The 12767-nt window shown below is 38.2% G+C and overlaps 1 protein-coding gene across 1 annotated transcript in view; it reads right to left on the bottom strand.

The window, feature by feature from the left end:
- Positions 1 to 2937: 2937 nt before the first annotated feature.
- Positions 2938 to 12767, bottom strand: part of LOC128581619 (zinc finger protein 560-like) — a 46452-nt gene continuing 36622 nt past the window's right edge. The window contains 8 exon segments of the mRNA XM_053584684.1: positions 2938 to 6235; positions 6238 to 7591; positions 8013 to 8095; positions 8592 to 8669; positions 9219 to 9345; positions 10504 to 10586; positions 11068 to 11151; positions 12083 to 12209. Coding sequence (XP_053440659.1) covers positions 5991 to 6235; positions 6238 to 7591; positions 8013 to 8095; positions 8592 to 8669; positions 9219 to 9345; positions 10504 to 10586; positions 11068 to 11151; positions 12083 to 12209 — 2181 coding nt within the window. The 3' untranslated portion in view covers positions 2938 to 5990.

The raw sequence follows: 12767 nt of genomic DNA, 5'->3' as shown, positions 1-12767 counted from the left end.
TGACAAATTTTTGCAATGTTTTCTCAGTTCTGCTTGTTATTAGCCACCCTGATCTCTCTTCATCAGTGATACTTTCTCTCCTCTTAGAAAAACATTTAACTGGGGGGCAAGACATGATTGCAAGAGGGACATTGCCTAACAATTGCAATCAATGTAACCTGGCTTATTGTACCCTCAATGAATCTCCAACAATAAAAAAAAAAGAATAAAAAAAAAAAGAAAAACATTTAATTGACTTGTACACTGCCATTTGCTTCACAACATAAATCCCATCAACTTGGACTAACATGTCCTTGATTTCACTTCCACTCCTGCCAAGTTTAACAAGAAATTTAATGTTTGTTCACTGCTATAATTCAAGCTCTTATGTTCCCATGACAGCAAATTAAAAAATAATAATGATAATGATAATGAACTACACTCAGCAAGACACTGCCATTATGTTAAACACAACAGTGAGACACTGATATGCCAAGGTTATGAAACCTTACCAAGCTGTTTTTACAGTGCTGCCGATGTAAGTGCATGGTAGCAAGTTAGTGAATTTAATTGTCAGACCTTTTATGACAAGCCACAGTTATCTTCATACTTAACAGTGAAAACTTCAAAGCTTTTCCTTTAAGAACAAGATCAAGCCAGGCATGGTGGCTCATACCCAGAGGATGGCTTGAGGTCAGGAGCTTGTGACTAGGCTGGGCAACATAGCAAAACCCTATCTCTTAAAAAATTTTTTTGAAAAAATGCCCAGCCTTGGTGGCATGTACTTGTACTCCCAGCTACTCTGGAAGATGAGGCAGGAGGATCACTTGAGTCTAAGAATTCAGGTAGCTATGATTGAGGCAGTACATTCCAGCCTGAGCAATAGAGCAAGACCTGGTTTCTTGAGGGGGAAAAAAAAAAATAAACTCTTTAAATCAAGACTAGAGGGCCCACACTTGCTGTTACTATTCAACGTAAAACTGCAAATCCTAGCAAGTCCTAGTAAGCAAGAAAAAGACATAAAAGGTATCCAAATGGTAAAGGAAGTAAAATTATTTCGGTTTACAACAATGATCTTAAATGTAGAAAGCCCTAAAGACTCTATCTTACACAAAAATCCATTCAAATTGGATTAAAGACTTAAACCTAAGACTATGTGACCATAAAGCTACTACAAGAAAACACAGAAAAAAAGATTCATTTTTTTTTTTAAATTTTTTTATTATTGCAGTTTGGCCGGGGCTGGGCTCGAACCCACCACCCTCAGTATATAGGGCCAGCATCCCACTCACTGAGCCACAGGCACCACCCCTGTTCTTGCCAATGATTTTTAGGCGTTGACACCAACAGCACAGGCAACAAAAGCAAGTTATAGTCAAGTAAGACCATATCAAACTAAAAAAGATTCTACATAGAAAATGAAACAAAATGTGGTTTGGCACCCATAGCTCAGTGGTTAGGGTGCTGGCCACATGCACCAGGGCTGGCAGGTTCAAACACAGCCCAGGCCTGCTAAACAAAGACCACAATAAAAAAATAGCCGGGTGTTGTGGCAGGCACCTATAGTCCCAGCTACTTGGGAGGCTTGAGCCCTAGAGTTTGAGGTTGCTGTGAGCTGTGACACCGTGGCACTCTTAACGAGGGCAACAAATGAGACTGTCTCAAAAAAAAAAGAAAAAATACCCTATAAAGAAGAGACAAAAGACAGCTTGCTCTCTCTCAGCCAGAGGAAAGGAGACACACAATAAGAACACATTATACAAGCCAAGAAGAGGCCCTCACCAAAAAGCAACCATGCTGGTACCCTGAAGATATACTTCCAGCATTCACAATACAGAAAATTTCTCATGTCAGCCACCTTGTCTGTGGTTATTTGTTGCAGCAACACAACTTGACTACTACAGAAAACAAACCAAATACACACCACAGTAATCAAAGCTATTTTCTTTGAAAGGAATTAACAAAAACAAGTAAATTCTGGCAATATTAATTTTTTTTTTTTTTTGAGGCAGAGTCTCACTTTCTCACCCTCAGTAGAGTGCTGTCGCGTCATAGCTCACAGCAACCTCAAACTTTTGGGCTCAAGTGATTCTCTTGCCTCAGCCTTCCGAGTAGCTGGGAATACAGGCACCTGCCCACAATGCCCAGCTATTTTTAGAGACAGGGCGTTGCTCTTGCTCAGGCTGGTCTCAAACACGGAAGATCAAGCAATCCACCCGCCTTTGCCCCCCAGAGTGCTAGGAATACAGGCATGAGCCACTGCGTCTGGCCAATATTAATGTTTTTATAAAGACACAAAGAAGTGGTATTAGGAATGAAAAGGGGGTACAAAAAGTACATAATGGCTGGAGCCACAAATAAAACACCAGAAAATATAAACTTTGACTATAAAACTTAAAGATACAAAAACGCCTGTAAAAACAACTCTTGCTGAAACGAAACTTGTCAAAACTGATTTAAGATGAAATTGGAAACCTTTCTAATCCCTACAGTATAAAAACAACTTAATCCATGCTTTGAAATCATTCCAAAACATGAGTAAAATCCAGTAACAATGATAACAATCTAGATTTAGATGACTTTGCCAGTGAATTCCGACTGACATAAAAAACATATATATATAAATACCGTATGAGTTTACAAAAGGAGTAAATACTCCTATTTCATATAAAAGACAAAGCATAGAGCAACAAAAGAATGTTTCGTACCAATTTACTTATAATACTTAGTTTAGAAATATGTCTACACTATAGGTATATAGAATACATTCAGGTATAAATCATGCAATCACATATTAGGTACCTATAATAGGCAGGTGTAGTTCTAGGTACTTGAATTTTCTTAGTGAGAAAATTATCACCTGAAAGGAATCAGGCGGCTGGGCACCACTACCTCAGTCGTTAGGGCACTGGCCATAATGCTCCAGGGCTGGGAGCCCAGCCCAAGCCAGCTAAACAAACAAAACAATAGCCAGGTGTTGTGGCAGACCCCTGTAGTCCCAGATACTCAGGAGGCCGAGGTAAGAAAGAGAATAGCTTGAACCCAAGAGTTTGAAGTTGCTGTGAGTTACGACACCACAGCACTCTACCAAGAGTGACAAAGTGAAACTCTGTCTCAATTTTAAATAAATAAATAAATAAATAAAAAGAATTGGGGGAAAGCATTTAATAAATTCTTTTTCTTCTGAGGCACGTTATTGAGCCATGCATGAGAAAGCCTCCCCCAAACAATAAAAAGTAGACAAAAGCTTTGATCTAGTAATAATATCTGTAGCCAATACAGTAATGGGTAAAGACAGAAAGTATATGCTATTAGGATTAACAAAAGTATGCTTGTTTTACTACTTATAAATGTGGTCTTGTTCAGGCAGAAAATTAAGAAAAAGTCATAAATGATCTAAGATTAGAAATTAAAATAAAACTGTCAATTACAGATGATATGGCTATCTATGTATGTGAAAAATACAAAATAATACATAAAAGCTAGACTTTTAAAGAATGGCTGGTAGAGCTTCTAGTAAAATTCAGCATATAAGTATCAACTGCATCTTATATATTGACAATCAGAAAAGTTTCTATACTCTTCATCCATTTAAGAAAAAGCACTTGTACTCCCTAAATCTTTTAAAAGTAAAAAGAGAGAAAGGAAAGAGAGAGAAAAGAAAGGAAAGAAAGAAAATAAATCAGCTTATGAAGCCAGACATGTCCAGGCTATAAGATTTCCATGATACTATCACTGAGTCTAAGCACTAAGATGAATCCAGTATTTACCTCTCCTATTACCTACAAAGGCAACTGTGAGCAAGTTTCAGGGAGACCTGTGGCAACTGAAAAAGGTCAATGAGCTGATACAGTCCACACAAGGCAGTTCAGACTAATCTGATGATGATTTGTGTCACAAATAACTGGTGACAGTTAAAGCTGACAGGAGATGGGCTAAACAGAAGCACTCCACAAGAGAACCACTCCACAACCCACTCCTCTCCATAAAAAAAAAACATAACACAAAAATGTGCCCTGGGCGGTGCCTGTGGCTCAAGGAGTAGGGCACCAGCCCCATATACCAGAGGTGGCAGGTTCAAACCCTGCCCTGGCCAAAAAAAAAAGTACCCATCTCTTCTATTTAGGACTTTTAAAATTCATTTGATAATCATTACATTGGTTGGATTAAGCACTATAGAGAGTCATTAAACAGCAGCAGCCTCAGTGGCCATACATGACATAATCCAAGATTGCTGGAGCATCAGAAATACTTAGACTTGTACCAATCAGACTGAAACCTGGTCATGCTGGTCTGTATGACCAAAGGGCCAATAATGGTGTCAAATAGAGCAGAGTATCAGGACAGCCACATTTAGCAGAGATTCTGTTTGTTTTCATTGTACAAGGATGCACTCAAAACCCAGAAACTAGTCATATTGCCAATCATAGCAATACTCAGGTATGTAATATGATTGCTAAACTGTGGCCATAGATATATGGTCAAAGGGAATGAACATTTATGGTTCCCACCACATCCCTGCACTGCTTGATACTACAGTAAGTCTGACCTCCCCAGGTGTAGGTTAAGCAATGGCTCTCCCTGCAGGGTCACAGTATCTCAGACTACTACCTATTACCTCACTCTTTCTCCATTCAGCTCCTTCTTTTAACTTAGTATCTTACCTGAAATGATCAGGTGGTGAAAGATGAAGAAGAGCATTTATTTTACATTTAGAGCTGTATTATATCTTGTACATCAGCCAGTGTGGACCACTGTAGGTAGACCATGTGTGAGACCATGACAACCCACAAAGAGAATCTGCACTTCTGTCTGATTCCTGAAGGCCTACTTTGTAACCTAGAAGGTACAGGAACTAGACTACAATAGCACTGCTGTAGAATAAAGACATTTCATATCAGGAATTTGCAGGGCAGTATCACAAATTTTCAAAATTGTTCCATAGAACTACACAGAAAGCCACATCTCTGTCAGATGTCAGGCAGTTCACCTATTCCATACATCCAAAGTTTGAATGTGAATCACTTCATGTGTAATGAAGGTTGAAGAACAAGGCAATCAATGTAAAAAATTACTTTCCAACATTTCTTACCTTCGTGAAGTTTTTCTCTACTATGAGATTATAGGCGAACATCAAAGTACTTAGTAGGCCTAGAATCTTTCCACAGAATTACATCACTGGGGTTTATCTCCATTGCAAGATCTCACACCCAAGGGTACAGGGAAAACCTTTCATGATTTGAACATTGTACAAATTGATTCTTATGTGCTGCGTTGTTAGCAGATTTTGCATATTTTATTTATTTAAGACACAGTGTCACTATGTTGCCTTGGTTTGAGTACCATGGCATCACAGCTCACAGCAGTCTCATACTTTTGGGCTTGAGCAATTCTCTTGCCTCAGCCTCCCAAGTAGCTGGGACTACAGATGCCTGCCACAATGCCCGGCTATTTTTTGTTATAGTTTGGCTGGGACCAGGTTCGAACCCTCCACCCTTGGTATATGGAGCCAGCACCCTACCCACTGAGCCACTGGCACCACCCTGTTAGCAGATTTTGATGGCTCTCCTACATGCCTTAACTTCATGGAGTATCTTCAGAGTGAGGTCTTTCATATCTTTAAAGTGAACAGGGACAACAGAACATGTTCACAAATTGGTTACATTAGTAATGTTTCTCATCGGTGTGGGTAAGACTGTGATTATTAAGGCATATGAACTGTCAAAAGGATTTTCATCATTCCTTACATAAAAAGGGTTTCTCTGTAGTGTGTTTTTATACAGTCAGTTAAGATAAGAAAACCAGTGAATGCTTTTCTGTTTTCCTTACATTTATAAGATTATTCTCCAGTGTTGAGTTTGTACCTGGCTAGAAAGTTTCAAGTGTTAAGACTCTCCCACATTCCTTACATTTATAGGGTTACTCTCCACTATGAATTCTTTTTTTTTTTTTGCAGTTTTTGGCTGAGGCTAGGTTTGAACCCGCCACCTCCAGCATATGGGGCCGGCGCCCTACCCCTTTGAGCCAATTCTTACATATTCAGTTAAGCTTGAGGAAACAGTGATGGTTTTACCACATTCCTTACATACATAGGGCGTTTCTCCAGTGTGAGTTCTCAAATGCGCAATATGACATGAAAAGGAAGCAAAGCCTTTCCCACATTGGTCACATTCAAAGCAATTTTTTCCTGTGTGACTTCTCATATGCTGAATACATCCTGAGAATGTATGGAAGAGTTTCCCACATTCCCCACATCATAAGGCTTCTCGCTATTGTGCGTACGTACATGTTTAGTAAGGCTTGAGCGCCAAGTGAATGTTTTTCCACATTCCTTACATTCATAGGGTTTCATTTCAGTGTGAATTCGGAAGTGATCATTAAGGCATGAAGAATTTCTAAAGGATTTTCCACATGCCTTACATTCAAAGGTCTTCTCTGTGGTGTGGGTTTTTGAATGTTGAGTTAGTAGACCACACCTATTATAGGCTTTTCCACATTCATCACATTTATAGGGTTTCTCTCCAGTGTGAATTCTTACATGATCAGTTAGGCTTGAGGAAACAGCAAAGGCTTTCCCACATTCCTTACATTCATAGGGCTTCTCTCCAGTGTGTGTTCGTATATGTCTAGTAAGGTATGAACGCTCAATAAAGGCTTTCCCACATTTCTGACATTCATAGGGTTTCTCTCCAGTGTGTATTCGTAAATGCTTAGTGAGGTATGAGCTTTTAGTGAAGGCTTTCCCACACTCTTTGCATCTATACGGTCTTTCTCCTGTGTGAGTTCGCATATGAACTCGAAGATAAGAAGAAGAGGTAAATAGTTTTCCACACATGTAACACTCGAAGAACTTCTCTCCAGCATGAGTTCTCAGATGTGCAAAAAGAGATGATAAAGAAACAAAAGCTTTCTCACACTGGTCACACTTAAAGGGTCTCTCTCCTGTATGACACCTTATATGTTCAATAAGGCCTGAGGATGTACGGAAGGCTTTGCCACATTCCTTACACTCATAGGGCTTCTCTCCAGTGTGAGTTTGTATGTGTTTAGTTAGGTCTGAGTGCACAGTGAAGGCTTTCCCACAGTCCTTGCACTTATATGGTTTCATTCCGGTGTGGGTTAGCATGTGATTATCAAGATAGGTAGTGTTTCTAAAGCCTTTTCCACACTCCTTACATTCATAAGTATTTTTTACAATGTGTGTTTCAACATGCACAGCACAGGTCACGGAGTCAGGAAAAACTTTCCCACAGTGCTCACAATCATAGAGTTTTTCTCCATTGTGAGTTTTCCTGTGTGCCTGAATGTGTGACTGATTAACAAAAGTTTTCCCACAGTCATTGCATTCAAAAAATTTATCCTGTGTGCACTTCCTCTGGAAATCAACATTTAAAGTCAGGCTGAAGGATTTTCCACACCCATCAAACACAGAAAGTTTCCCTCCAGTAGAGGTTTCCTTGTGCAAAGACAGGAAGTCTTCTCCATACTGACTATATTCAGAAATGTTCTTTTCATTTTGAGTACTCATGTGTGTCTTAAGGCATAAGTGTTCACTGACAACATTTCCACGTTGTTTACAGTCATACAGTTCCCCTCCATTGTGGTTTCTTGCCTGTTGATTAAGGAATGAATGATGAATAAAAAGCATTTTATCAAACAGATTAACAGATTCCACCCAACAAATACAGAAACATGATGATTATGATTTGCCATTTTCATAACACATAGTTCCTGCCCTCTGAATTTCTTTCAACTCAAAGAAAGGAACTCTACTACAAAAATCCTGTACCATCTATTCTAATCTTGAAAAAAGTCCTATAGATTTTCATGAAATTATTTTAAAAGTTGAATGTCTAGTTATATATGTTGAAAACTATGTTTGTGGGAACAATGAAATATTCAGGTTTATGCTAGGTATGGGGTCTCTCTCTGGAGAAATTTCTCACTCTAGGGTGAATTTGTGCTGATTTCTGCAGAGCACTACCAATCTACTCTGAATGTGGAAAATAAGAAATTTCTTTTGTTAATCTTACCGGTTGTATCCCATTTGATGTTTTTAAACAAAAAATATCTTGCCGAAGGGGAGACCCATTGGTTTTAAGACACATTTTCCATTCTGATGTAAAATAGAAAAACATTTATGAGGGTTTACACAACAAAATGGTAGGTTAAAAAACTTAAAAATAATAAAGCTCATTTGTGTTTGTTTTCAAACTAAATGCTAAAGAGTAAAGCAAAGATAAATTCAAGCAGTTTAGCTATGTCTAAAATTTGGCAGTCATAAATACTCAGGGTCAAAATTAAGTTAATTTTTTAAACAATTTATCCTAAGAAAATCAAACATGATGGTGAACAGAAACTATTATCAGGAAAGGAAAGGAAAAAAAAAAATGGGACAAAGTATGCATTAAAACTATAAACTCAAAGAAGAGCAGATCATTTGTGAGATCACCAGAAATTCTGCATGGACACAAAGTAATGGAATATGAAAACCTAAAAATTTCCCAAAGCATTTGAGTCCAAAGGACACAGTCTTCTGATTCAAAGTGCATCTTAAAAATTCCTTATTACACTTCTAAACATACTGAACTTAACATTGTACAAATACTTACCTTGAAAAACACTTTTCTGTACTGTCCTAAACTCTTCTTCCAACTGAGAGATCAGACTGGGTTTAAAAAGTTGGTAACCTGCACCCAGGGAAAGATACATCAATGGAAGAGCCTCATGCAAGAGATGGCAAACTTTCCCATGAAAGGGGGACTCAAAATGCAAACATTCCTTCTTTCTGAATTCAAAAGGGATCTGTTATCTCTGACCCCAGAAGCCCACACGCAAGCTTAAATGCACATTTTTTAAAAGCCTAAGACTTTTACTCAAATAGAAAATAATGGTATTGCAAAAAGAAATCTTGATTCTGAGAAAACTACCACATCAGTGATTCTCAGCTTTGGGGTGGATCAGAGTTATATGGAGGGCTTGTTACAACACAGTTATTAAGACCCAAAAAGCAGACATCAAATATAGACTCTGAGAACACACATTTCTAATAAAGTAATGATGATGCTATTGATCCTAGGGTCACATTAGAAAACTATCATGCCAGATTAAAATGCACTAATACAGGGACTATGCCTCTGTTATTTTCCCACTGTATTCATCCCTAATCCTGAAACACAGTTAAATACATAATACATATCCATTCCATAGGCAGCTACAAGCAATGATGCCAGTCTTACCTACTGAGGATAGGTTCTTGTAGTTCTCTAACATCACATCTCTGTATAGGTTTCTCTGAGTTGTGTCCAATAAAGTCCACTCTTCCTGGGTGAACTCCACAGCCACACTGTCAAAGGTTAACAGGTCCTAAACCATAATACGTATCCTAGTTTGAGCCAAGTAATATCACCAGTGTTCACCAGAGAATGAGGAATGGGGACCAGAGCCTATACAGGGTACTGAAGGGCAGTGCTTACATATTAATAATAATTAAAACAGTGAAAAGTGCTCAAAATGCAAATCTGGATTATCTCTCATCATCTAATCCCAGGCTCCCTGGTATTACCAACTCTTCTATCTATATTCACTCACTGTCAGTGTCTGTCAATAACATGGCTATAATAGCTTCTCTTACACATGAACTAATCTCACCACAACTGGACTGGGAGCTTGTCTCGTTTTAATCCTCACTACTGCAACACACTACAGCAGCATATAACAAATATCTGATGAATGCTCTGAAGTTCTTTAAGAAAAGAATACTTTTATATTCCTTACCAACTGTCATGGCACCCAGAAAAATAACTATAGTCCACACAAAGAAAGTAAGACTAATTCATATCTACTAAAATATTGAGATAATTTTCAGAAAAATTCCTCACAAATACAAGAGGTATTACTTTAGGGCAGCGGTTCTCAACTGGTGGGTCGCAACCCCTTTGGACTGTTAAAGAGCTGCAGCATTAGGAAGGTTGAGAACCACTGCTTTGGGGGAAATTTAATCAGGGTCTTTATTTGCTTTAAGGGACTCTGGAAACAGATCTACCTACAAGAAAATGTACTTGACCATTTTTATTTATTTATTTTTTGAGATAGAGTCTCACTCTGATGCCCTGAGTAGACAATGCTATGGCGTCATCACTCACAGCAACCTCAAGGTCTTAGGCTCAAGTGATCCTCTTGCCTCAGTTTTTCTATTTTTAGAAAGTAGAGGCAGGGTCTTGCTATGCTGGGGCTAGTCTCAAACTCCTGAGCTCAAGCAATCCACTAGCCTCGGCCTCCCAGAGTGCTAGGATTACGGGTATAAGCCACTATGTCTGGCCTATACCATTTTTTAGAAGGATGCAAGTTTCACACTAAGTTTGGATATTCCTAAATTCACTACTATCAGAGGAACTCTCCACAGACATTGCTCCCTGTTGTGTGAATGCTGTTTCTGTCAAATATGTCTTCTGTGCTTATTTTCAATAGTGGAAGTCCTAATACATGTGAATTCTATAGTAAGAAATATCCTTTGTATCTTACTGTTTGTATCCCATTAGATGTTTGTACCATCCAAAAATCCTGCTGTAGTGCCGAAACATTGGTTTTAAGTAGTATTTCCAAGTCTGAAATTAAACCCCAAAAAAAAAAACTTAGGTTTGTAGAAAGAAATGTTAACTCTCATTTGTATTTGTTTTTTAAATAAATGGGGAAAAAAGCTAAGCTTGAAGATTTAGTATGTCAAAAAATTGGCAATGGTAAGGATAAAGGGTCAAAATTTTAGATAATTTGTTACAAATTCATTTTCTGAAATTTAAAATTGATTGTAAACAGAAAGAATATTATCAGAAGAGGAAAGTAAGAAAGATCTGTACCAAGAGCACAGTTCAAAACAACGAACTTGAAAACAAAGTATGTCATTTAATGAAATCAAAGAACGTTGGAACAGATGAAAATTTAAAGAGTATCAGAAATTAAACATATCCTAACTTCTGAAAAACATGGCTTCAACCTTCCAAAATGAAGTGAATCTAAAAGAATTCCTCATTATGCTTCCAAACATACTTAATTTCTCAATGACCAGGGTTATTGTTTATGAACAATCACCTTGGAGATCTCCTCCCTGCACTGTCCTCAACTCTTCTTCTTGTTCCAACCAAGAGATGAGACTGGGTTTGATGAGTTGATATCCTTTACACAAAGAAGAACAGATTAATGGAAGAGGCTCAAGCAAGAGAAGATAAACCTTCCTATGATTCAGGAATGAATCTAATTATTATCTAATAATTCTAATGAAAGCAGTAAAATTATCAGTAAAATAAGCAGCAAATAACAAGTGTGTGCACCCACACAAAACTGGTTATCTCTGACCCCTGACATTCAAATTGATGGTTATGTACACGTTTACCAAGCCCTAACATTTTAAACACATAAGAGATAAAGTTAAGTGAAACAAAGAGATCTTTGTTCACATGAGGAAACAACTATACCAAAGATTGGTATATATTATCATGTATCAGTGCTTGTGCAGAGAGTTAAAACACAGAAGAAAGGGTCCAATTGGAGAAGTTCTGATTCAGTAAGTCACAGGGGAAGACTAAGGAATGTACATTTCTTTTTTTTTTTGAGACAGAGTCTTATTACTCTGTTGCCCCGGGCTGGAGTGCCATGGCACATCTTAGTTCACTACAACCTCGAACTCCTGGGTTCAAGCAATCCTCTTGCCTCAGCCTCCTGTGTAGCTAGGACCCCAGGCACCCGCCACAATGCCCAGCTAATTTTTCTATTTTTAGTAGAAATGGGGTCTCACTCTTGCTCAGGCTGGTCTTAAACTCTTGAGCTCAAGCAATCCATCTCCTTGGCCTCCCAGAGTGCTAGGATTACAGGCATGAGCCACAGTGCCCAGCTAAGGAATGTACATTTCTAAAACGGTAAGAGTGATACTATCAATATGGGACCATATTTTGAGGATCATAACAGTAATTAAAACCTATTAGGGCAGGGACTATACTATGTGTTATTTCCCATTGCATTCAAAATTGATATCACTGATCCATACTGTAAATATGTAAAATAATCAGTTCTGTAGCAGACTACATACAAAGAATTATATCAGTCTTACCTACTGTGGCCAGGTTCTTGTAGTTCTCCAGCATCACATCTCTGTGTAGGATTTTCTGAGTTTGAGCCAATAAAACCCACTCTTCTTGGGTAAAGTCCACAGCCACATCATTAAAGGTCACTGAGTCCTAAATCATCACATACATGACTGCTTGGGTCAAGTAATATCAAGCACTATTCAATGGAGAATGAGGTAATAGAACCCAGTGTGTCAATACATAGTCTTAAGGTTTCTCCTTATCTATCAAAGGTTTACCAGTCTCAGGCATTCTCCTCTTTATCCTCACTCATTCACTATTCACCAACTCCAATCTCAAACATAAATTTATCTCACCATAGCCAGACTCCAAGCACTTTCTTGTCTTATTTTCCTCTATTAAAAGCATGCTCCAGAGTATACTCCATACAGTTGGTAAATGGTGATTAATGATTAAAGCCTCTGAGTAAAAGATACTTTCAACTTTCTTATCCTCTGACATAGCACTCAGCATAGTAAGAAACATACATTGAGCAGCATGAGTGACGATGTGAATTAGTAATGTGCAATACTGAAATGTCTTTCAGGTAATCCTTCTCCAGTATGAGAGCTTCCACTCTCTGGGAAAATTCAGTGAGTGACTCAGCCCTTGAGTGAGTCTATTTACTTTATGAAGCTTTGGAAACAAGTCTGCCTAGAAGGAAATGCG

This window comes from Nycticebus coucang, chromosome 3 (assembly GCF_027406575.1).
Source record: "Nycticebus coucang isolate mNycCou1 chromosome 3, mNycCou1.pri, whole genome shotgun sequence".
Taxonomy (NCBI): Eukaryota; Metazoa; Chordata; class Mammalia; order Primates; family Lorisidae; genus Nycticebus; species Nycticebus coucang.
This window is presented reverse-complemented; position numbering and strand designations above follow the sequence as displayed.